Source organism: Phycodurus eques, chromosome 12 (assembly GCF_024500275.1).
Source record: "Phycodurus eques isolate BA_2022a chromosome 12, UOR_Pequ_1.1, whole genome shotgun sequence".
NCBI classification, from domain to species: Eukaryota; Metazoa; Chordata; class Actinopteri; order Syngnathiformes; family Syngnathidae; genus Phycodurus; species Phycodurus eques.
In genome coordinates this window covers 2463725-2488027 of record NC_084536.1, presented here as the reverse complement: position 1 = coordinate 2488027, position 24303 = coordinate 2463725, and the positions used below count along the sequence as shown (strand labels likewise).

Here is a 24303-nt window from a genome sequence, read left to right as displayed (position 1 = left end):
TCTGTGAGAATGAGCAGCGGTCTATCAACTTTGTCGTTTCTACACGGAACCTTTAAAAAAACCAAAGAAACAAACTGAAAAAAAAAAACAATTTTTATGGCACTAGTGTAAAGATACCGACCCCGTGATAAAGTCAACATTGTGTACCCATTAACACAAGACAACTTTGAACGTTTTGCAGTTTGTTGACAAGAAGATACATGCTCTTAACTCAAAACACTTATTTTCTAGATTATGGTTATCTTCCTCACCCCCCCCAAAAAAAGTGAGTAATAACATAATTGAATAGACTGCAAAGTATTAAACAGTTTGCGCATCACAATCCAATGCTGCATCCAATGCAGTGTCCTGCACCTTCTGCTGTGCCCACTTTGGCCAATGGGAGGCAGCGCTGTATAATTCAGTCATGCAAACAAACGAAGAAGAATGGACTTCTACTAGTCATTTTTTATAGAGAATGAAGAAGATATGCCTCTGAGTATTGTCTGTGTACCAGTTGTTCCATTTATATACGTTCGAATATCTGTTGCTGAAAAGGTTATAAAACGGCAACTATCGATGCTAACGTTGGCATTTCACATTCATGTTAGCATTAAGCTAGCTGGCAACTCTCAAACAAGAAAACTAAATTGCATTGGCTTGTGTAACTCGCTTTGCTTTGTTTAGTTTGACAGTAAACTTCAACTGGAAGTGGTAATAACCAGCTTAGCTATCTATCTATCTATCGAGCTAACTCATATTAATAGATAAAATCCATTAATTTGAGTAGAATCGATTAATTGCCCAGCCTTCGTGTTAGCATAGGTTAGTGATGCACTGTGCAGCATTCTGACTCGCGTACAATCTTGGATTACGTCGACAAGCGAGGAGACAAGCAGTTGGCGCAAAGTGGCATCGCTAACTACTGGCCTGGCATACAAAATGAAGCATTTTCTGTTGGTTTTGCAGGTCTGTGTGATCTGGTATCAGGGATTTTGTTATCAGTACGTGACACATTGAACATAAACTGAATTAAGTTAGTGGGGTGACTTTTCAGTGACCTGAAATGCAGTTTGCGTGTGGACAAAAGGCCACATCGCATTGAAGAAATGTGCTTTTTTTTGTTTGTTTGTTTGTTTTTAAACATAGCAGCCTTAATGGATCGCCTTTCGTTAAGAGAAGGCATTTGACGTGCCAAAGAGCAAAGCGTACAGGCGCAGCGACGCGGTTACATTTGCGTTGCCGCTCCAGGCAAAGTCGGCGCGGATCACGGAGCAAACTCTCGGGGACGATAATGAGCACAACAAACACGAGCAAGGACGTCTGTTTGCTCAGCCACCTTCTCCGCAACCCGACGGGACTACGCTGTTGTGTGTGTGACTTAAATATTCAACGCTGAATACCCCGTCGCTGACCTGTCCTGCTGCGTGATTGTGTGTGTGTGTGTGTGTGTGTGTGTGTGTGTGTGTGCGTGCGTGCGTGCGCGTTCGCGCGTGACCTCCAACAAATCAGTCAAGAGGGACACAGATGTATCGTGGCCGCGTGACTGACGGCCCAGATAACTGCCGACACTTATGTACGTCATCGCTCTCCTGCCACACACACGCACACACATGCATAGAGGGAGGGGGCGGCAGCCCGGCTGACTCGGAGAAAAACAGAAAGACGGAGGAAGACATGTTGACGTGAACGGAAATCGCCAGAGACAGAGGTGTGCCCAGCCGGAATCGCTTTCTGTCGTTTACACTTGCTGGTACACGCACACACACACTCACACACACACTCACTCACTCACACACACACACACACACACACACACACACACACACACACACGCACACACTAGAGGCCTGCCGTCTTGGCAAGCGCAATCGGCAAGGCTGTTGTTGTTGTTTTAAAGCGTCGCAGCGCGTGCATAAATTCTCATCAATATTCATGCGCATGAACCTGGCGCGCTGGTTTATTCATGCCGGGTTGCGCGTACAAGAGTGACAGAGGCGGAGGGAGAGAGCGAGGGGGGAGGGAAAAAAAAAAAAGAGAAAGCAGGGGATGGGGGGGTTAGGTTGTGTTTGTGTGTGTTTGGTGAAGAGGAGGGGGTGAGGGTGGCGGCTTAAGAGGCAAAAACCACCGCCGACTTATTTGCACTCTGCCCAGGCGTGTGTTGTTGACACACACCAGGGTTAGACCAGTTCAGCGTGCAGTAATTACAACTGCCACTTAGGGGCAGCATTTACATAACCTTAACCCCAACCTGCCCTCCACACCTTAACCCCGCAGGCAGGCCGAGAGGGTGCAGGAGGGAGGAAGGACTCCAGGAGGCTGAGCGGGCGAGTTGTGTTGCGCTAAACCATGCGAGGCCGCGTTGGCGTTAACATTTTAATAATGGGGTCTGATTACGTTAAGAGGCTCGAGGAGATGCGATGATAATTAGCAAATGACAGTGGAGCCTCCAAGGTCCAACACAATCCGTTGCAGGATGATTTGTTCAGGATTTAAAACGCATTTTCACCAAAGGAAGAATTGCAAAGACACTGGAACCTTGGTTTACAAACGCCCGTTCACAAACATAGAAATAGAGTACAAAAGAGTTTGTAACTGGAATGTATTTAACAAATAATTTAACAGTTAGCCTAGCTGTGATGCTGTGTCACTGTGAAAGTTGCTGGAGGAGGCTCGGCCTGAAAGTATATGAAATTCCTAGTTCTCTTCTTGCCACACAATACTTGGTGGAAATTTGGGCTGGGTGATTTTTCAAAATGTGATCTTGCTTTCGATTATGACTTCTCACGATCATAAAATTATAATAGAAGAAAAGCAATTACTGTGCCGAACGACACGGTGTGTCTGTGCGAGTTCCTGCGTTGTAAAAGCACCCTGAGCCCACCTATGTTTATTCTGCCGTCCCTGAGGGTGCTTTTAGCTGTTTAATGACACAGCAGTTGGAGTTTACTGTAAAACTAAACAAACGACAAAAGAAATAACACACATTGTATATTTAAATATAAGACGTTTTAGAATTCGCCAGCTTCATTCTAACAGTCAATGGAAAACCCTATTGCCTTGCCCGTGCAAGCTAACTAGAGGCTAGGCAGGCAAGAGGGATTCACACACAAACGCTGCAGTACCAAATACAGACAGGTATTAAAACAATACTCACAGACTTATATTCTTCCTAATTTAGGAAAAATAAGTTAAATTCATAAAGTTCTATCACAACTTTCTTCTTCTATCTTGTTTTCTTTATCTTTTTATCACTGTTCCACACTGCCCCTAAGAGGCCGAGGTGCGCACAGCAGGAGAAACAGGTATTTATTTATGTATTTATTTGCTATTATTTTAACATTTTGATGTTTTTATTCTTTTAAGATGCATTTAATGTTGAGTTTTGGTAGTTGAATAACTGCAAAGTTTTTAAATCAATGAATAATCATGTAGTATTATATTAATCATGATTTCAGTATCAATCAAAAATAATTGGGATTATTTTTTTCCATAATCGGCCAGGCCTAGTGGATATAATAATGCCTTCAATTGCACGTCACATGGCACAATACAAGATCCTGTAATTGTTTGTGACAGACCCAATGACATCATCAATGTCATATTTAAGGCCTTGGTTTACTTAGAAGCCGACCACGGCATTCATAGCCTCCTGGAAAATGAGTTATCTATCGAATAATGCCAACTAAAACATTCCAACAGCTTCTTCCCTCTTGTCATTAACTTCTTAAACAATTAACTTATAATTCTGTTGTACCATGCTGCCACTTTTGTCATGAGATTGTTGTCACATCTTTCTCGGGCCAATTATACATTATTCGTCCACTCACTGTAGTAGTCTCGCCACTCTGCACTATTTGCATATCTGTTGTTGACCAATACTGGCCACTCATGTGCTTGAGAAGTATCTGCACCATTTGCACAATTGACACTGTTCCAGATTATCACACTACTTGTCACTTTCAACTGCTTACATTTCTTGAAGTCTCTGCGCCATTTGCACAATGGTCACTGTACGAGACAATTGCTCTATTAGTAATTTCAAACTGCTCTAAATTGATTGAGGACATCATTTGCACAAACGTCGTAAAAATAAATAAATAAATAAATAAACAAGTGTATCGACATTAACCTTTCATTGCTCAGTGACTCGCCGTACTGTGTTTTTATGCCTCAATGGTATTTTCTGTCAAATGGCTGTCTGTTGTCGTACTAGAGCGGCTCCAACTACCGGAGACAAATTCCTTGTGTGTTTTTGACATACTTGGAAAATAAAGATGATTCTGATGATGATTGCATCAGAGCTGTAAGATGAGCTCCACAATTTATCTGCGTCCGCTTTTTACACATAACGCAGTGAAGCGGGATGTTACTGCAAGTGTGTGTACTTCCTCCAGAGCGGCACAGCATCCCACAATCACATAATTGCATATAAAATTCTTGTTGTACAGAGTGTGGGTCAGGTATGGAACAAACAAACAAAAAAAGCGGAAAAACCTATAGCCTCTGTCATACATAGATTCTGACGCTACCGCCATAGGGGAAAATTGACATCGTCCCCTCCATTCCATGTGGGTGTAGTTTATACAGAACAGCAACACAGACAAAAGGTGGAAAAATGCTGACTTTAACAGGGAACGAGGAAGGGGCTCTGATATCTGTGCAATTCTGGGTCGACTTCCGACATTCCATGTTGGTTCAGTTTATGCAGATCAGCCAAACAAAAGTAAAGAAAATGGCAACTTTTACAAGCAGTGTGAAATGTGGTTTGGTTACAGCTCTGATACTCCCTCAGCAGCTGAAAAATTGCTGGCCTGACTTCTTTCCCCTATTCCGCCTCAGTGCCGTTTATATATAATAGTGGCACAGAAAATTGACTGGCTTTTAGAGGCACCCTCAAAGACTGTCAAGAATGAATCCTTTACATGTTGCTCGCCATGCTACCCCGCTCCCCTTGCTATTTCACTAAGGTCAAAAGAAAGGCTCCTGACAACCTCACCCTACAACACCCGAAGCTGGAAAATTGCCAGGAAGGGGCTTCCGTTACTATCTCTGATGTGGAAAACCGCTGCTTTGACGTCCCCCGCACCACCCAATTCAGTATCGGTGCCGCTTATACAGAAAAGCGACACAGAACAAAGGAACAGTGCCTGCTTTATGTTACAACTCTGATAGCTCAGAGAGAGAAATTTTTTTATTCTGAATCGACTTTTCCCCCCTTTTGTGTTGGTGCATTTTATGCAAATCAGTCAAACAGAAATGATGGAAAATGCCGATGTTTACAGGTACAACGTACATCCGTAACTGTGCTTACACTACCTCAGAAGCTGAAAAATTGGAGGGTTGACTCCGAGCCCTGATTCAGTGTTGGTGACAATTAAACGTAATAGCGGCAGGAAAATTGACAAGCCCAACAACCTTTTACAGACACAGTAAAAGGTTGTTAAGAATAAATCCTTTACATGTTGCTAGCCATGCTGCCTGCCCACCCCGCTATTTCAGTAAGGTCAAAGCAAGGCCCCGACAACCTCTGATTTAAACGCACGTTTATGTGCACATCCGCATTCATATACATGCAAAAGCACTCGCGCAGTAGGCGAGTCAGGAGGTCAAATCACTCCCTGCTGTTTTTTGAAACCAGCTCAGCGTGACTGCAGGAGCTAATCCCGCACACGCTCTTATCCTCACGTTCACTCTGTGTGTGCGTGCGTGTTGTGTGTGCGCAGTGCGTGTGTGCGTGCGCGTCGGGGGGAAGTGGCGGTCAGACGGGTCATTCATTACCTTTCGTCTCTCTCGCTCCGGGTTGAATGTTCCCAGCCACGACTGCATCTGTGCAGGGAGGACACAAAATGGAGGAGAGGTTTCATTTGGACGCTCCCCCCAAAAAAGGCAGCGTGCTTCCGTTACGGCTCTACCTCTGAAGGCAGAAGATTCTCGGATCAACTTAACCCCCCCAACCCCATTACGTGTCGGCTCCTTTTATACGGAACAGCAACACGGGGGGAGAGAGAAATCAAAATGAAAATGGCAGCTTTTACAGGCAGTGTGAAGTGCTTGCGTTCGAGCTTGAATACCTGCTTATTTGGACATTCTAAAAACATGTCGCAACCCGATTCCCTCCATTTATACAGAACAGCAAAAATATCATAACATGGTACATATCCCGAATGTGAACAATTGTTTGTTCTGTAAATAAGTGTGCCTTTTGATAATTGTGTGCTCATATGCCAATTTCTTTTTTTACACCACGGCTGCAAATTGTGCGATGCCTAACTGATTTTCATTGGTCTTGTCACAGTGACAATAAAGTTCTATTCTATTCTGTTCTGTTCTATTCTATTGTACTTAGTCCCCCAATTCAGTGTTTGTGCCGTTGATACAGAAATGTGACACATTGAAAAAGGCAGTGTGTAAGGGGCTTTTGTTACGGCTCTGATACTAGAAGCTGCAAAATTGCTGGGTTGACTAAATTCTCCCCTATTCCATGTCTATGCAGTTTATAGACAACAGCGACACGAAACAAAGGGGAAATACATGCTTTTACAGGCTGTGTGAAAGGGAGAGCTACACCATGCAAAGGTAGATAATTTCTGGGTCGCATGCAGACAAAAGGCAGAGAAATGCCTGCTTTTACATGCTATGCAAAAGGGTCTCCCTGAAAATTCAGAACATTGCAGGGTTGCCTTGGTCCCCCTCATTCTGCGTCGGTGTCATTAAATGCAGAACAGCAACAATGGAAAAAAGGCGGAATATGGTAGCCTTTACTGGCAGCGTGACGACTGCATCTGTGCAGGAAGGACGTTTGGACATTCCAAAAACACTTTTCTCCCAACACCGAGGTATTGTTTGGACAAAGGAGCGACGCCGCAAACGGTACACACGCAGTGTGAAAAGGGCTGACATTACGGCTTTGATACTAAACCCGAAGGAGGAAAATTCCACATCAAAAAAATGGAACAGAGGTTTTGATTTGGCCAAATGCATTGTACCCAGATTCCGTGTTGGTGTTTTTTATATGGAACAGAAACACAGAAATAAAAGGGCAGCGGAAGTTCATTGCTTTGACAGACATTGTGAAAGGGGCATCCATTATGGCTCTGTTGCTACCGCCTAAGGCAGAACATTTGCCGGTCAACTTTTCCAAACCCATTCCCTGCCGGTGCCCTCAATGCAGAACGGCGTCACTGGAAAGCAGGCAGAAAATGGTGGCTTTTACTGGCCGTGTGACAGCTGCATGTGAGCAGGAAGGACACAAAATGGAGGACACGCTTGATTTGGACAGTTCAAAAAGACTTCGTACTGCAATTATGTGTCTGCACTGTTCATACAGTCTCGTTTGTTCGTAAACAAGGCAGAAAATTCTCAGGTCGACTTTGTGCCCCCATTGCGCGCCGGTGCCGTTTATACAGAACAGCAACACAACTGGGCCTAAAATTGGCTTCAATGCAAAATCCCCCACTCATGAACCAATAGGACGGCTGGGAGCACTTCCCGCCCGTGCGGGAAATGATCAGCATCCGCGCTCACGATGTGACACCAGGAAAAAGGGAATCTTTGAAGAGGTACTAAAGGGAGAGAGAAAGGGGAAATTTTGGGGGGGGGGGGGGAGCAAACACAGCAGACGGCTTTCTCCAGAGAGAATATGGGAATACTTTTCCTTTTGTCTCCTCTCTGGGGGGAATGCAGCAAAATGTCAACATACGCACGTGCACGCCCAAACACATGACTGGGATTTGTAATGATGGTAGGATGGAGGTGGTGGTGGGGGAGGAAGTCAGAAGTTTTATGTAACACAAGAAAACATAGGCAAATGTATGATGGTGGTGGGGGGGTGCGGGGGCGGGGGGCAGTGTGACACACGTGCACTAACAAACACAGCCACACACGCACACAAAAGAGAGGAGAAACGATGTGCACGGCTCATCCGTTCAGCTACTTATTAACTCCATGTTGCCATGGTTTCCGGGCGCCCCGACCGTCATTGCAAATGCGAGTGTGACCACGACGTGTTTGCGTGGCGAGCGCCGCTATCCATCAGAATCAACAAACGCCGCCGCCAAGTCACCAACGCGCCTGCCTGACCTTTGCCGCAATTTCTCTTAAGCCACGCCACGGCGAGGCGAGCACATCAGCGGATTAAGTGTTGAGATGTGATGGAGGGAAGCAACGGGCGCAGACAAAGCACATCCGTAAACACTTCAACCGCGTTATAGGACCACCCTGGCGGGCCTGATAATGACTCCCTTGCTGATTTCCCCCCACATTTTTGCAGCTTTAAAATTGCAAGGCAACCTAAGGTGATACTTTTACTATATATATATATATATATATATATATATATATTTACTTTCAGAAAGACTTAAAAAGGTATGAAAATGTTAATATATATGCCAGGCCAGCAGTTGCCACAGTAAGTTCACAGCGTTACCTCAAGGTTCGGACACGATGTAAGTACGAAACGTTAGTTCACTACATTAGTACACAATGTTAGTATGCCACATAAGTGGATTTTAACAATGTAAAAAAAACTTTGGGTTACATTTTTCGTATTAGAAGCACTTTATAAAGTTTGATTGATTGACGTCCAAAACATTAGTACGCAAAACAGGACTTCAGTGCACGATGTTAGTTCACGACCTCAGTTCACCACGTTAGTTCACGATGTTAATTCACAACATTAATCTAAATTGTTAATTCACGACTAACTCTCCCGGAAGCAGAACCATAAATAGGAAAAGTGCCTAAACCCATTTTTCAAGTGTAATTTTTTATTCCAAAATCATTGCTGTCATGTAAACAAACGGCAAACAGTTTTTAATCAGTTGAAAACCATTTATTTTTGCCACAGTGGCTCAAATGTCCAAAAGGGAGGAGTGCCAAAGATTCATTTGTTCATCTTTGGTCCACGAAAAGTTTTTTTTTTTTTTGCATAACCTTGCAAACTGTCTAACCAACCAACAAAAAAATTAACAAAACAGAACTGGCCAACATCAAGCAATACACATTTGTCATGCTATTCTCAACGCAATGTTACATGGGCATTTTGCGGCTTATTTTTTGCCATGTTGGCTTTATTTTGATTGTACAAATACGGAGGGAAAATAGGAAAGGAAGGGATGAGCAAGTATAGTGGGGCCACTCTTAATAGTGGTAGAGGCTCAGCCACCGTAACGGCCTGATAAAAAGTTCATTTCAAATGTAACCGGACAAACTCTTTCACGGTGTGTTGGTCAGAAATGTCTGCAACAGAAACTGAGCGGCGACTTGGGCAAAAAAATACAAATAAGATGCTTCAGTGCTTTATTTCTGTTTCAGTAAGTTGTTGCTGTGAGCGTGTGAGGCGTCTATGATTGATTGCGATCTGACCTGTGGGTCGCTAATCACACTAAAGTTGGGCAGACTCTGTCGAGAGATGCTGTTTCACTTATGTCGTTCTGATCGCATTCATGCAGTAACTGTTGCCAACTGTCAAATGAGAGAAGACCTTTCAGCTGCCTGTGAAGTCAGAATATTACAGCTAAAAGCAACTAAATTAACAACAAAGCAACATGCTGCTAATCGCTCCTTGTTTCGGTCTGTACACTAGTACAGGTTAGTACTTGAAATTAGTAAACTAGATGAGTACATTGCTCCGCAACGATAGTTTACAACAATATTTCATAGGATCCGATGCAAGGACACGATGTGAAGAAATTTTAAATGTTAAGACAGGACATTAATTAGTATGCGACGCTATGACGCAATGCTGGCCCGCCAAGGCTCGTGATGCTGTAAGTACAATATGTTACTTTGCGGCTTAAGTTCAGAGCTCAAGTTGGCGAGGTTAGCTCGCAAGGTTGGTTCACAATGTTAATTATGAAAGGTCGTTTGTGACGTTAGTTCACCACAATGGTTTTACAATGTGTACGCTCACTACGCTAGTGCATGGCGTTAGCACACAACCAATCAATAGCAGTCACATTAGTTCACTATGTTCAGCTAAAGTTCAGCGAACGCCGCTCGTTCACAGCATTAGTTCCCGTGTTAGTTCACGGCGTTAGCTCAGCGTGGCGTAAGTTCACGGCATGAGTTTATTATGTTACTTCTCGACAACAGTTCACGACGTTGGTTCTCGACGTTGGCGTGCGTAGTAATCAGAGTGTCTGCTTTACTGACATGAGATGGGACTATCCGTATACAAAATGAATGGATGAATGGATGTGTGACTCAGATGAGTTGTTGTGCAGAGTGGAGGTTAAACCAGAGAAATTAACACCTAAAAAACAAATCTCAAAGGCTTTTAGTTTGGACGTAGCCGAGGAACACACAGACGGAGGAATCATAAATTACATTCAATTTAGCGCTCAAGCTGCACGCTGCCCTTCAGTGTTTATTTCTTTAAAGCCACAGCGTCGACATAGTCTTGGAAGACTAATGAGCTACGCGGTAATTATCTCCCGCAATCTCGCTCCCTCGCTATGTGAAAACGTCTCCGTCCAGCCTGCGCTGCCTCTCCTCCCTTCCTCCCTCCTTCCCCCGCTCGCTCCTTGTCTCTCTGACGAGCGAGGCGCCACCTACCTTCCCCGCTTTCAAAGCTTTTTGAGATTCTTTCAAGTGAGACAGCCTGCAGCGAAGGGGGAGATAAAGCCGCAGCTCTTCATAAATGTGATAGAGGATGCAAAACGGCAGAGTGAAGGGCGAGACAGGTGGAGCGAGACGGGAAAGACGCAGGGGGAAAAATGACGGGGTAGAGAGATGGGAGGGCGAGACAGGTGAACACTGCGAAATGATGGCGTTTTGTTTTTGTATGTGCCGAGTGGCTATAGTGAGGTACTCTCTTTTAACGCGTTGGTGAGAAAGAGGGCACTAGCTTCCTGCAAAATCTGTATAGTACAGTATCTTTCTTTGCCAACAACACTAGCATACGATTTTAGCTCACGAAGTTAGCTCAAAGTGTTAGCTCATGATAAGAGCACAGAACTACACTATAGAATGTTCCTTCACAACGCTAGTTCACGACTTTAATTCACTGCGGTTTACAACGTTAGAACAGGACTACACTAAAGCAGTACTACACAATGTTAGTTCGCAATGATGGTTTCGCGACGGTGGTTCACATTAGTATACGTAGGGCCACAACTTTAGTTCATGTAATTTTAGTACACAATGTTAGCTCATGAGGGTTGTATGCTACGCGATTAAGTTTAATCCTCAAGGTTAATATGCAACACTAAAATGCATTTGAAATTCACGAAAGTTCATTACGCTCGTACATCCGCAGCGTTAGTCCATGTTAATAGTATCCGACATCAGTGCGCAATACAGATAGATGCACAATGTAAATCAACGTCATCGGTATGGGACATTAATGTACAGAGTATACTCAGTATCTCAGTGTACAGTTTTAAAACAAACAACTAACGACCTTGGAAGAGACTTGAAATCGACACCGGTTAAAAAAAAATTTAAATGGCAAAACACAAGACTTGATTCGCACCCACACTGATTCCTCACTGAATGCACAACATTAAAGACGGCTGTTGATTGTACCATGAACCTTGCTTGCAATTCTCCATAAAAGAAATCCAAAAACTAATGCTAAACTCAAGTGCGCGACTGGGCTTTGTGCACAGTGCTGTCATATCACGGGAATGTCAGCTATGCGGACCTTGCGGAATGCCGCCTACGGGCTTTTCGACTGCGCCTTCACAATGGAAAAGAACACAGCTTCTATGTGAGCCAGAGGGGAGATCAATCCATTCAAACAGCCTGCTTCGTCCAAAGAGCAATAGTATTTATCGAATAAAGACAATAAGAACAATAGGCTGTAATAAAGGTATTTGGATTGTTCACCGTCTACTGTGCATCACAGAATGAAGAAAATCAAAGAAATCTAAAAGGCTTTCGGTGTGCATCCATGCTGCCAATCACCTCCGGCTGTATATGCGGTCCCACATGTGTTTTACAGTGGAAGCTTGACAGTTAAATGCCACCAAAGTCGTACAATTTGTTCTGGAGAAATATGCCTGCAAAGTCAAACTAAATTTAGAGGTCAAACCATTGCCACCTGAAACTTCAGCAACTTCAGCATGAGACTTCGACTCAATTGGCATTCAAATGATTACCTAAGGTTGTGTACTAATATCTTGAACTGTCTTTAACCGACATTGCAAACTCACAAAGTTGTGAACCAGCGTCTTGAACTAACAGCATGAACTAACGAAAACCAATGTCCTGAACCAACACCGCGATCCACTTTGTGAACTAACAACTTTGGCAGTCGCTTGCTGTCCGTAAAAACTGGTTTTGTAGCTAGCTCGGAGTAAATATACCTCGGACTAAAACGGGGGGAATGCAAAAATTGGCTCATTTCCATTCAAGCTTGCATACAAAACCAAGGTCGTGAAAAAAATTGCATTTAAACATAAGACTGTGAGGACAGGTTCATTGCCAAGTTCTGCAAAGGCTGCGAGCTTGGACAGACAAAGAGTCGGGTGTTGAATGCCTCCGGGCAGGTCAGACAAACCTGTTGGAGGAGGCAACACAGGCAAATTATCCAAAATGTCAGTTATTTATAGGCGCACTTCCGGACGTCGACCCGACTGAGCACTCCGTCCGGTCAGACGTACTTCCAGCCACGTGGCCTCATCTTCCCCGTTGATTTGACACATCTTCCGAAGGTCACAAAGCATACAGATGCGGCCTAATGAACGCACACACTCACCCGGTTATTGGCCACGCAGACGATCCTGGCGTAGCAGCAGATCATCAGCAGGATGAGTGTGAACAGAGGCACGTACCATCTGCGAGGAGAGGAAAATACGAATGAAGGATGTCTGATGCAAGACTTAACACAGGAGTGGGCAACCTACGTGAGAGCGTACGAGAAGGACCACCATGCAATTCTAAACCCAAATAAAACCTCCTTTAACCCACAAAAACTGAAAATTTACAATAATGAACATTTGTTGGATCATTGCATCATATTTCTTCCCCCCATCAAATGTCCCCCTGAGGACAAATGGCCTATGATGGGGGAAAAAAAAGTTCCCCACCCATGCTGTAATCCACAACCTCCATAGAGCCACATTTTTGAATGAAGCTCACGAATGAATGAGACCCGTGCGTCGTTTCTTCCAAGGTTGTGCAGAACCCTGGGCTGAGAGTTTTTTAGCAGTCTCAGTACAGAGAAAAATGCTCGCTTGGTCTGTGCTTCCCATCCTGCAACCACCTCAAACAGAAGTACCTGTCAGAGGGGCCTTTCTGGACACTCGTATGACAAAACCAAGGTGTTCTTGGAAATGAAATTGACACTTTTATACTAAGTCCATGTTAGAGAGTCACTCTATGGAGGTCTGAATAGCCTAAATATGGGACCTTAAAAAATCATTTCCATTGTTTCTTGGTTTGTTTGTATTTAACCTGTCCTCTTTATTACAACGTGCATATTTTAACATCATGAGATGTTAAGATCATGCCTAATAACAATTGATCAACAGTACCTCGCCACTGCGGGCTTCAAACAAAACGTTCTCAGAGAGAAGTGGCCAATGAGTGTCATCAGCAGGTTGGAACAGAGATACAGAGAGACTGGGAGAGTCACAGAAAGGCGGAGAAGTGGGCAGCCAGCAACAAAAAGCACTAAAACAATGAACAGTTGGATATGCATTCAAGTTTAGAGAAGGTCAAATGAACTTCAACTGGAAAGATTGCACAGCATTTTAGGTTCATCCTTAAAATTTGGCCCGAAAGCCATATATCCCCAACCTTTTGCGAGTAGTGTAAGTTTGATTTTCTTTCTGCATCTCACCATCAAACTATACACTAAGCTAGCTATTTGTCCTGAACTATATAACTACACTGTGTGCAACATTAAACCTCTTGACAGAAAACTCGAAGCACTTTTCAAACCTAAAAAACGTGTCATTACAATTGAAGCCTTTTGAAGAATTTCAAGCACTTGTGGGAACCCGGTAAACCTCTTCTTCTGACTGACCACTCGCGCCGCACTCATCTTTCATCCACGGAGGCCAGCCTGGCTGGTTAATGAAGGTCACAGACGCTGCGCCGCCTGACGCGGTTTCAGTCAGGCGAAACCCGAGGTGCCGAGAGACAAAGGGGGTAAAGTCAGCGGAAATGCATGGCGTTCCTGTGGGATGAAGCGCTGACAGTCAAGGGGAGGTGGTGCGTAGCGAGAAATATGTCAGGTATTTCTGACCGGATGAAAGAAAGCGAAGCAGGCGAGAAGCGAGGCGAGGCGAGGCGAGGGGAGGGTGGAGAGGTGGTGATGGCTTTGTTGGAATGGCAGCTTTGTGTTATGCAACCTCTCGGGAGGTGATGTAAGCTCGGAGGTGTTTCAACCTCTCCCTGTAATCACAAAACGGGGCCTTTGTCTCGCTTTGATAGGCAGGTTCGCGGACGCCGCTTGTCTGTTCTGCACAAGTGCGGTGCCAAAAAACAGGCTAACCAAGCCAGTGTGAACATCCGGCACGAGCTAAACACAGCTTAGCGGCTAACATTTTCAGTAGATAACTAATTATGCGATAAATTTAAAAGCTTTAGATGAATTTGTAGAGGTTCAAATTCAATACAGTGGAACCGCTCAAAGCAATTTGTTCAAGGACGCTCGCCGACCTCCAGTTCGGAAACAATTTTTGCAATTGGAAATAAATCAGAGCCAGGGTCGAACTGTTGCTGTCTTAACATTTTCATGGACTGCGCGGCAAATGTTTTATGTAACGTTTTCACATTTTTACCTTTCATGCTAGTGTAAAAACAAGTTTACCACAAATATTACAACATAAAAATAAAACTTTCAGTCATAACTGCGAAGATCACGTCAGTATTTCTCATTTGAACACTCTCACTTGACACCTGAGTGTTGGGAAAAAAAGTTAATCGCTGAAAAAGAAAAAAGAAAGACTGTGTTAAGTCTTCTAAATGTGACATGCCACAGCGAAGAGTGTTGTCAACAACCCTGTCAAATTTGAATGCTTAAAAGAATAGGCAAGTATCGAAAAATGAGGCTTCAAAATTGTTCAAAATGAAGGCGCTCTCTCCACTCTGGAATACTGCGGCCGTGTCTGCCGAATGTGTATAAACCACGCCCCGCTCAACTGTCAATCAAATACTACTACGACTGGGTAAAATGGATGCTGCTTCGTCCAGCATCGTTCCCCTGCCTGCACATACTGAACCTACATGTTGGAGTAGTGAAAATATAGCCGCTAAAAGCCTCCGGTGGCTGGAACATTCGTGGCTTTTCCACGCCGCAACCACGAGGCGCTCTAAAGGAGCCATGGCAGCACACGCTAGCTGTCACATCAAACTTTTTTCCGCTCCTCACTATTCAGCCTTTCTCTGCGTGACATGCACACTCATGGCCAACAACGAGACACTCTAAAGTTGCCCCGCCAGCTTGAGGCACCGTTCCAAAAGCTGGCTATGAAGTTGGAGATTTTAATTAAAAAAATTTAACCCCTTCCTTCAGATCAGCAGATCTCTGCATGACGTTTGTGCACTCACAGCTGACAACGAGGCGTACTAAAAAGCTATGCCAGATGAATATCCGAGGAGAATATGCATTTTGGGGGTGTAGGCTATGCTAGCTAACTACATGTCGCAAATGCGCCGGATAACTGCTGATCAGTCACATTCACTCAATCTTTGAATGTTTTCCAAAAAATATAGTTACAAAAATAATCTTCATGCAAATGAATGTCTGTCATTAATGCCAGACATTTGCCGAAGCAAAAATAGTCCTTGTGTGACTTTCAGGCATTGGTAGGCAGCCCAAGCACAGACATGCATTGTTTGTTAACCAGTTAGCCGCGGGTTGGCGCCTTGGCAAGACTTGGTTTGCTATGCCAGATTTCGCTGTCGCATTTTAAGACTTGAAACCTAAGGCATCATCCATCCAGCTATTTTTCACACCGCTTTTCCTGTTCAGAGTCACGTTGAGCTGGAGCATATGCCCGCTGATTTAAGGCGAAATGTGAACTACAGCCCAATCTGGTCGCCAGTCAATTACAGGGCATTGAGAAAACCCACGCGAGCACAGGGAGACAAACGCCACACAGCAAGGCTGGAGCGCAGAGTCCAACCCCAGAATTATGAGGCAGAAGTGCTAACCACAAGGTCAACGTGCTGTCTGTCACAAAAACACGCACAGAAATAATTTGAGGAGGTCTCATGAGGTACGCAGCAGTCTCTCGTTATACGCTAATATTGTGGGACATCATCCACGGCGACTTTTGGAATAGCCCCAAAAACGTGTTAATCCTGTGATGCTCGCTGATCTGAGGTCTGGTGAGAAACGCTCATTTGATGTATATTGGAAGGTTTGATTTTGTACGACATTAATGGCAGATTTTTCCCATATATTTGACTTGGAATAAAAATTGGTCAATTTTAGGGGAGTCTGACTCAGAGATTCCACCGTCTGAATAAAACTAAAACTGGCATTGAAAGCAACATCCGTAGAAGGTAAATACCACTCCTTTGGCATTCAACTGGAAAAATTACATTCAAACAAAAGTTTTCACTGGCGACGGGAATCCGGGATGGTCGGCGGCGCTATTTTCGCAGCGGGAAACGCCACGCTGTTTTTTTTTATATGCGCTCCCTCAAGTCTGGTAGGAAACATCAATAAACAAAGCAGCGCCTCTTTGAACACGCACATGTGTGTATGCATCTGTGTGTGCGTGTGTGTGTGTGTGTGTGGGTTCAATAATGGCATGGGACAATGATGAAAGCATTTCGAGGGAGGGGGGGTGTTAGGGGACCGACGCGAGTGTCACCTCGTGTGATTTAATAAGCCGCTCTCCGGAATAAACAGCGTCCAATTACGGCAGCGCGCGTCCCATTAATGACGGAGGGACGGGGTGGGCGGACGGCGGGGAGAGGGTGGGAGGGGGTGGCATTTTTAACGACAGTGAGCGAGAGGAGGCATGGGTGGGGGGGGGGCTCAGCGGCGAGGGGGAGAGAATGACGGGCGGCAGCTACAAAGTGCTCTAATTAGCATGATAATGATCTGCCATTAGAGCCTTGCTCTACAGCTGCGCGCTACCCGGAGCCGGAGTGAGGCGGGAAGGAAAAAGAAGCAGAGAGGCAAAATAGAGGCAGGAGAAAGGAGATTCCGAGTGGGCAGGGGATGACAAAGATGAGGATGGAAATAAAGGTGAAGATGGTGGGGGGGTCGGGGCGAAACGAGCACAGTAGGCCAGGAACGGAAAGACGAGAAATTAGAAAGCGGCGCAGGGTGATTAAAAATAGAGCGAGCGTGGCGTAAAGGGACTGAAGGGAGATGAATGTCTAAAAAAAGACGGATAACAGCGGAGGAGAGTTGGCGGGAAGGACTGCGGCGAGCATGCAGTGGAGAGCGAGAGAGAGAGAGAGAGAGAGAGAGAGAGAGAGAGAGAGCGAGGGGCTTGAAACTTGGAGAAAGATCTTCAGAGGCACGCGCGTAGATTGAATCCCTACGCCTCAGCCTTCTGTCCCTTCCCCCCATCCCTCCATCCTCCCTGTGAAGTGAAGGACGCGGCGCGGATGAAAGGCGCCTTAATGGAAGCGCTCAGCGGAAGATGAGAGTGCAGCAGGGACCCGTCGTTCCTGGTTAGCGCTCGACTGCGGCGACTCAACTTTGACCCGCTGCACTGCCAGAGATCACAATCTACCTGTGCAGCCACTTCCACAAACAGGAACAACAACAAAATCAATCAATAAATAAATACATTTTTAAAAAGGAGCCTGTATTGTCCAAAGGTTGCATCAAAAAGTTTTTCTCCACACAAATTGAGTTTTAAAAAGATCTCTGTCAACCCTCGCAGGTTCTCAAGCACAAAGTCAAAGCCGTAAACGGGTTGGAATTCGAAACTCTCGAGCCATTTCAGCCAATCTGCTGCCCGAAGAAACTTGTTTATGGAAAAGGCACAATGCCATTTTTCGAACTTACAGGTAGAGAGTTGAATGCTACGATTACAAATAAAACTCTTCTTTTCATGACAACCAATTTCAGCTGATCAGATGCCCAGAGACTCCCGGAAAAGGGAAAAGGACAAAAATGAAAAGTAGACCTGTACAGTGCCGTGTGCTAACAATATTCAAGAAACAAATCACCTTTCTGTCATAATTTAAGTCTTGTTCAAAATAGGACATTGAGCCTTGTGTTTCCACCAAACGGTACAGTTCATGTTGTATCGGTACAGTGCACATTTGTGGGGGTTTCTGTAAAGTGTGCAAAATATTAAACCTGAACCGCACGACTTTTTAGCACTCGCAGACTGTGGAACACATGCCAAAGCAGCATATGGTGCTGTAATCTCGAAAGGCTTCTTTATACTCGGGCGGACGGCGACCGCGATGACGTCACTGCGGCTGTCCCACGCATAGTTTGCCTTTATACTCGAGCGCAACCCGCGAGCGCTGTTTTGAAAGTGTGCTGCAGTTCTCCTCCAAGTCGAGGGTGTCGCTACGGCTGCTATTGGCTACGACACCACAGGGTGGAGTTTCCCCTGCATTTTTTATTTTTTTGCCATTTCCGGAAGCCGTTTTTTTCCTTTCCTTTCAGTAATAAGGAACAAAGCAACAACAATGGCGACCGCGACAGAACAAATGGACCTAGATGACCAGATGATACGTTTAATTATGCTGCAAAATTGATCGATAAGGCGGCAACGTAGATGGTATGTAGAACCAATGGGCACGCTGGTACGTCATCACAGCAGGTGACTAAAACGGACCAATCACGAGAGATGATCTCTGTGGCATTCGACGCGCATTTTTGTCGGGTGCGCGGCAAGCTACGCAGGGCAATTCGTCGGTCACGTGATGCAATGCGGGCGTTGTCGGCCGCGCGACCGCGGGAGTATAAAGAGGCCTTAACACTAAAGCAATTTCAGCCAATCACAAGCCTGAAGAAAGCTGTTCCCGGAACAAAAGCTTGAAGAAAAGGCACAACGAGAACAATAAAACATAGAAAGGCACAGTGCTAAAACACTACAATTAGCTGCCAACAAAAAAAGAAAATACGCTTACACATGTCCAACGCCAACTATTTAAGAACGGCTGTTTAGCCTAATTTCTACCAAACAGTATGGTTCGACGTTTCTATTGTAAAAGGTCCTGAACTATTCAACCTTTCAGCATTCACAGGCTATATAAAGCCAAAACCACAAGTAGTGCTGTAATCTCCATTTCAGCCAGTCAGCCTGAGGAAAGTCCATCCAACCATCTCCTCTATACGGTTTATCTTGATCAGGGTCCCACAGAGCTGAGACCTACCCCAGCTGACATTATGTTATGTTTTCCCTACGACATACTTCTGTTCAAACGATTCAGTTCCGTACATATTTTCCAGAGTTTCCATTGTAAGGGTTTTCAAAATAGTCCAGCTGGACATTTCAGCATCTGCCCCTCGAAAGAACGCTAGCAGTAGTACGGTACAAGTGGGGAAGAGTGATTGGTCGGCAGATATTCTCTCGCTTTGACACTCAAATAAAAGGCAAATATCATGAAGTATGACTCATCATTGGAAATTAAACAAATATAGACAATTTAAATGCTCGGTGGGCCATATTAAAGAACGGAGCAGACCATGTGTGTCCCACTGGCCATAGTTTGCCTAGCTCAAAGGAACAGTGCTTCAAATCAGTTATTTAAGTCTTGGATATGCACAAACTGCCTACCATTACGAACTTATGGAAAACGGGTCTCAGTTGACCACCATGACACTGGATGGAACAATTCAAGGTCTGCTCCTGCGAATGCCAGGACGCGTCCATTTATCACTGGCGTCGTCATACTCTCAATTCCAGGACCCATGAATGTTTCATGTCAATAGGTCCAACCAATAACTAGCACAGCTAAAATCTCGCCCGTGGTCATTACCATTCGTTTGTGTCGCGCGGGGTCAACGACACGCCGCCGACAGGGACACGAGAGCGATGACTCGGCACAACGCCGGCGCGCTGAGTCAACCCCTTGAAATTCAGCACCTCTGTCTCACGAGGCCTCGTCCTTTGCGCCTCGTTGCTGCCGAGCGCGGCCTGTCGCGTCGGCGTGCTCGGATGAGTGCTGATGAAGACACACGGCGCGGCGTGGCCAGAGACGAGGGGCCATCCATTTCTCTTAGGCTCATCTCCATTCCCGCTACGCCGCCACCAGCCTCCCTCCCTCCCTCCCTCTCCCACTGAGTTATGCCCGCTCTCTCCCTCTCACGCCTTCCATCTTTCTAATTTTCACCTTTAATGCGGCACCCTTTCGCCCGGCTGCCAGCAGCAGCGTACGCGTTTTAGCGTTTCCTCCTTGACGGGCGCTGCCTTGGCCTCTAATCTCTCATCTGGTTTGATGTAATTAGAGCTAATGATGATTCCCTGATCCTCTGAGCGGCTCGTCCCCCTGGGCCACAACAGCGAGGAAAACTAGAAAGAGCCGGGGAGCAGAGGAGCACTGATAAAAGAGACACAGGCTCGTTTAGCACAGCTGATAGCATGTTGTGTGTGGATGCACGTGCGTGTGTGCGTGCACGTGTGTGTATGCGCCTGCCTAGTGTGTGCTTATTTGTTTAGAAAGATTGATTCCCTGCTGATGCCGCAAGCAGCAACGCAATTACCTTGCCTCGTAGCGGAGCGCAGTTTTGGGTGTGCTTGTGTGTGTACGTGTGTGTGTGCAGTCTTGCGTGTATGTGTGTGAGGAGTCGTACGTGTGTGTGCATGTGTGTTTAAACGTCGGGGGTTGATTGGCGGCGCGCTCGCAGACTTAGGGCCGGCTGCGGAAAGCGTCGAGCAGGAATAATCCATCATGGCCGTCCTGAGCGCTTAAATACACAAGCAGTGACTCCCCTGATCTGACAGTGGAGGAAAAAATACACTTTTTCGCCTATCGCATGGGGGGGGGGGGATAACCCAGCCCCCCCACCATATCTTCTGATACCAATTCAGTCAATCAGAAGTCTATCTGGAAAAGGCAAAAAGATAAAGAAACAGGACAGTACAGTGAACCCCCATGTTTATAGCAGGGGATACGTTCTGGACCGACCCGCAAAAGGGGAAAATCCACAATATCCATCCATCCATTTTCTGTACCGTATTTAAAAAAAGAAATTGAAAAATGCTCATCATAGTTTTACCCAACCCTCGCTTGTGTAGGGTAAAACTAGACTCACTGTTGTCCCAATGGTTCTGTTTGGTACGTTATGTAGTTTTTCAGAGTAAACGTCCCACAATATCTGAAGCACTTGACTTCAGTTGTGCGGTATAGTTTGCCGCTGTCGGGTGAAGCCAAATAAGATGTTGTCGGATAACCGACCAAATGGAAATTGCTTTATATGAATTATTCGTTTAGGTTTCGTTTATTTCCACCAAACACTGTTTGAGCTCAATTGGGCAACTCCACTTTACAGGATCCCAAAATCCAAAACCACCCACCTTTTAGCACCCTCTCTTTCCTGTATGGGTAGCAAGAATAAACAATGGTTCCGTGTGGCATGGTACGCGTTACTCAGTCTTTCCATGATAAAAAGGTTCCAAAACTTTCAATGGACTCTTTGCTAATGTAGTGTGAAGCTGGATACGCGAGACAGTGAATTTCCACTTCCGTGGAATGCAGGAGTGGAACATGAAGAAAAAAAGAAAAAAAAAGCGCAACCCAAAAAAAACACAACAACACTTTTTAGCCTCACGCTAAGGAGAGGGGAAAATAACCCGCAGGCTCCCCTCCATACGCAACCATTCACATTTCCCCGCAGAGACCCTCCACCCCTACAGCAGGCTTTGATGGCGGCGCTGAAAGGGTCTACTTACATCCCAAATCTCCAGGCTACGTGATCGTCTGTGATCCAGCTGGAGGAAGAGAGAAGGAGAGAGCGGGGTTACAGAGGAGAGGGAGAGCGGAAGGAAGGCTTGTGACTGCGGATGGGGGGAAAACGCCGCGCAGCTGTAGCTATTAATAAGCCAAGAGTGGAAAAAGACAGCGCCGAGCCTGGAGATTAAGGCTCCGTCCCAATTTTCATTTCACGTCCGGCTCTCCTCGGGCCCCGCGTCGCCTTTTCCCTCAGCCCCTTAACGACTCTCCAAACAAACAATGACGCCTCTCCTGCTCACCGTAGGAGCAGGCGCTTCCAAATGTTTAAAGATGAGCTGATAATTGCTCTTTTTTAGAACGCTGGGTCTCGTGAGGGGAAAAAGGAGCCCGCCGGGAGCTAGAGGGAGGCCAAAGCTGCTTGCCGACAAGACAAAGGCGCCGGCGCTACGACGGGCGGGACTCACCACCAGGCTCCTGCTGGGCCGTAGTAACCTTTGAGCAGCGGCAAGGAGGACATGAGCAGGGGCACCCCCCACGCTATCAGATGGTAGAACCTGATAAAGACAAAAAAAGGACAACGGTTTCATTGTGGAAGACCAGAGAGGGAATCTATTTCTGAGTTTATTAGTAATATTTTCCAAGCCAAATTCCACCGGAATGAGCATGAACCCTTCCATCAATTAAGTTTTCTTTTCATTGATGTTTGCTCGTTAGCAGGATTACATACGATTGCAGTAAACAAAATACCAAGAACTGATCATCTTTTCTTCCACTGACGAGGTTATGATTTCATTGGGATTTGATTACATTTTGTAAACAATTTCTGCAAAAATGAAAATGAATTCTGCCACTTAACTCGAGCTTTTATTGCCTGTTTATTAGCCCAAACCTGCATCGGCTGTAAAAACTGTGCCAAACAAATCCTGCGAGTTACTCACTGTGGGGACCCTTGAAAGGGAAAAGCCCCAAAGTCACTTCTACTTCACATTATTATTATTAATAGTAGTAGGATTAGTAAAAAAATTCCAAACCGGTTTTCAGGAAACTGAGTACCATTATGTCACACTTATTCATTTTTATTTTCATTGCGGTTTGTTTTTACACAGGTTTAGGCAAAAAAAAAAAAAAGATCAATTTCTCCAACACTAAGCTCATTATATCTGCTTATAAATAGGCTTTGCACGAGCAGGATTTTTGGGGCCAATCACCGATCAGCAAGTTTAAAAAAAAAAAAGAACGATAACCGATGACCGATCTGATCACGAGATAGAGCAATGTGTCTATTTATATGACTTGTTCATTTATTGTATATACTTGTGTACTGTATCCATCCATCCATCCATCCATTTTTTGTACCCCTTATCCTCACAAGGGTTGCGGCCGTGCTGGAGCCCGTTCGTCCGTCCCGGCTCAAATTATTCTCGAGCATTTTAGACAAAAGTAAAAACACCAATGACCTCTAGGGGGCATTCAAGGATTGGCCACTGACATAAGTTTAGGTCAACTCAACATTACAACATGACAGAAATAATGGGTGCTAACTTACTGTAATTAAATTACTTTAATAACTACTGTTAATGACATGCTTACTCTAACTTTCTCACTGTCCCAGCTATATGGACGGGTGTTGTCCAGAGTTTGAGTCCGTCTGACTTTTCTAGCTTTTTCTTTCCCCCCCCCGCGCTGCATTGCTTGAACGCAGCATGCCCCTCGTGTACATTCTTCAGGTGCCCGATCAAATTAGTTGTGTTGAACCATTTGGATGACGTTCCCCACGACGTACTTCAGTTGTGCACAGACTGCAAATAACTTACGTGTTGTTTGTCTGAGACACCGTAGAATAGTCCCACGCCGACGAGTTTGAAAAAACTTTATTGGCCGTCAGATAGTTACAGTACTGCGCAAAAAGACACGTGACAGGGCTAAAAATAAACTAGCTTTTGGATTCATACGCGACGAAGACGCAGAGTTAAATGTCTTGTTCGGAGCCGATCAACGATGTCATCGATCGGATATGCGATTTATGACATGAAAGCCGATCAGCCAATCGGCATAAAATGCTAATTATCGGCCGATACCGATAACACCGATCAGATCGGCGTAAAGTCTACTTACAAAAGAATACGTCTTTGTCACTTTTTCTTTGTTAGCAAGATTAGGTAGAATATCGTAACCGATTTCCAACAAAGAGAACGTTACACCTGCAACTAAAGTTAAAATGTTCACTGCAGTTTCTTTATTAGTGGGATTATGTATGGAACACGGAACATTGGACAAAGAGCGGAGGACGAAGGGTTGAATTTTACTGACAAAATTCAGGCATCTGTGTGAGATAAGAATATAAAACGGAAAATAAATTCAGTGGAAAATTTGGTGTCGATCCAAATAGGGATCGTTGGGCCTCCGTGCTCTCCTGAGTGCCCTCGATAATCAACTATTCTCTTCCTCAGTTCACCCCTTCTTGCTTGCGGTTGCATGCGGCAAAAGCCCCGAACAAGCTAATATAAAGTGTAATTACCCCCATTGCAGTGCAAAGGTTGATTT

The 24303-nt window shown here is 45.1% G+C and overlaps 1 protein-coding gene and 1 long non-coding RNA gene across 5 annotated transcripts in view; one reads left to right on the top strand and one right to left on the bottom strand.

Annotated features, from left to right (window-relative positions):
* The window catches only part of si:dkey-100n23.5, a 101591-nt gene that overhangs the window by 54764 nt on the left and 22524 nt on the right, over nucleotides 1-24303 (bottom strand). For all 4 annotated transcript variants that reach the window (XR_009769609.1, XM_061692860.1, XM_061692861.1 and 1 more), the window contains 4 exons: nucleotides 22224-22313; nucleotides 21759-21797; nucleotides 12683-12761; nucleotides 5761-5808 (listed from right to left, as the gene is read on the bottom strand). Coding sequence is in view for 3 of the 4 variants with exons in the window: in XM_061692860.1 (XP_061548844.1) it covers nucleotides 5761-5808; nucleotides 12683-12761; nucleotides 21759-21797; nucleotides 22224-22313 (256 nt within the window). In the remaining variant the exon portion in view is untranslated. The remainder of the gene's footprint in view (nucleotides 1-5760; nucleotides 5809-12682; nucleotides 12762-21758; nucleotides 21798-22223; nucleotides 22314-24303) is intronic.
* Nucleotides 1652-22811, top strand: LOC133411043 (uncharacterized). Its single transcript, XR_009769610.1, has 3 exons — nucleotides 1652-1732; nucleotides 3255-3284; nucleotides 22116-22811. It is a non-coding gene; the product is annotated as an uncharacterized LOC133411043 (long non-coding RNA).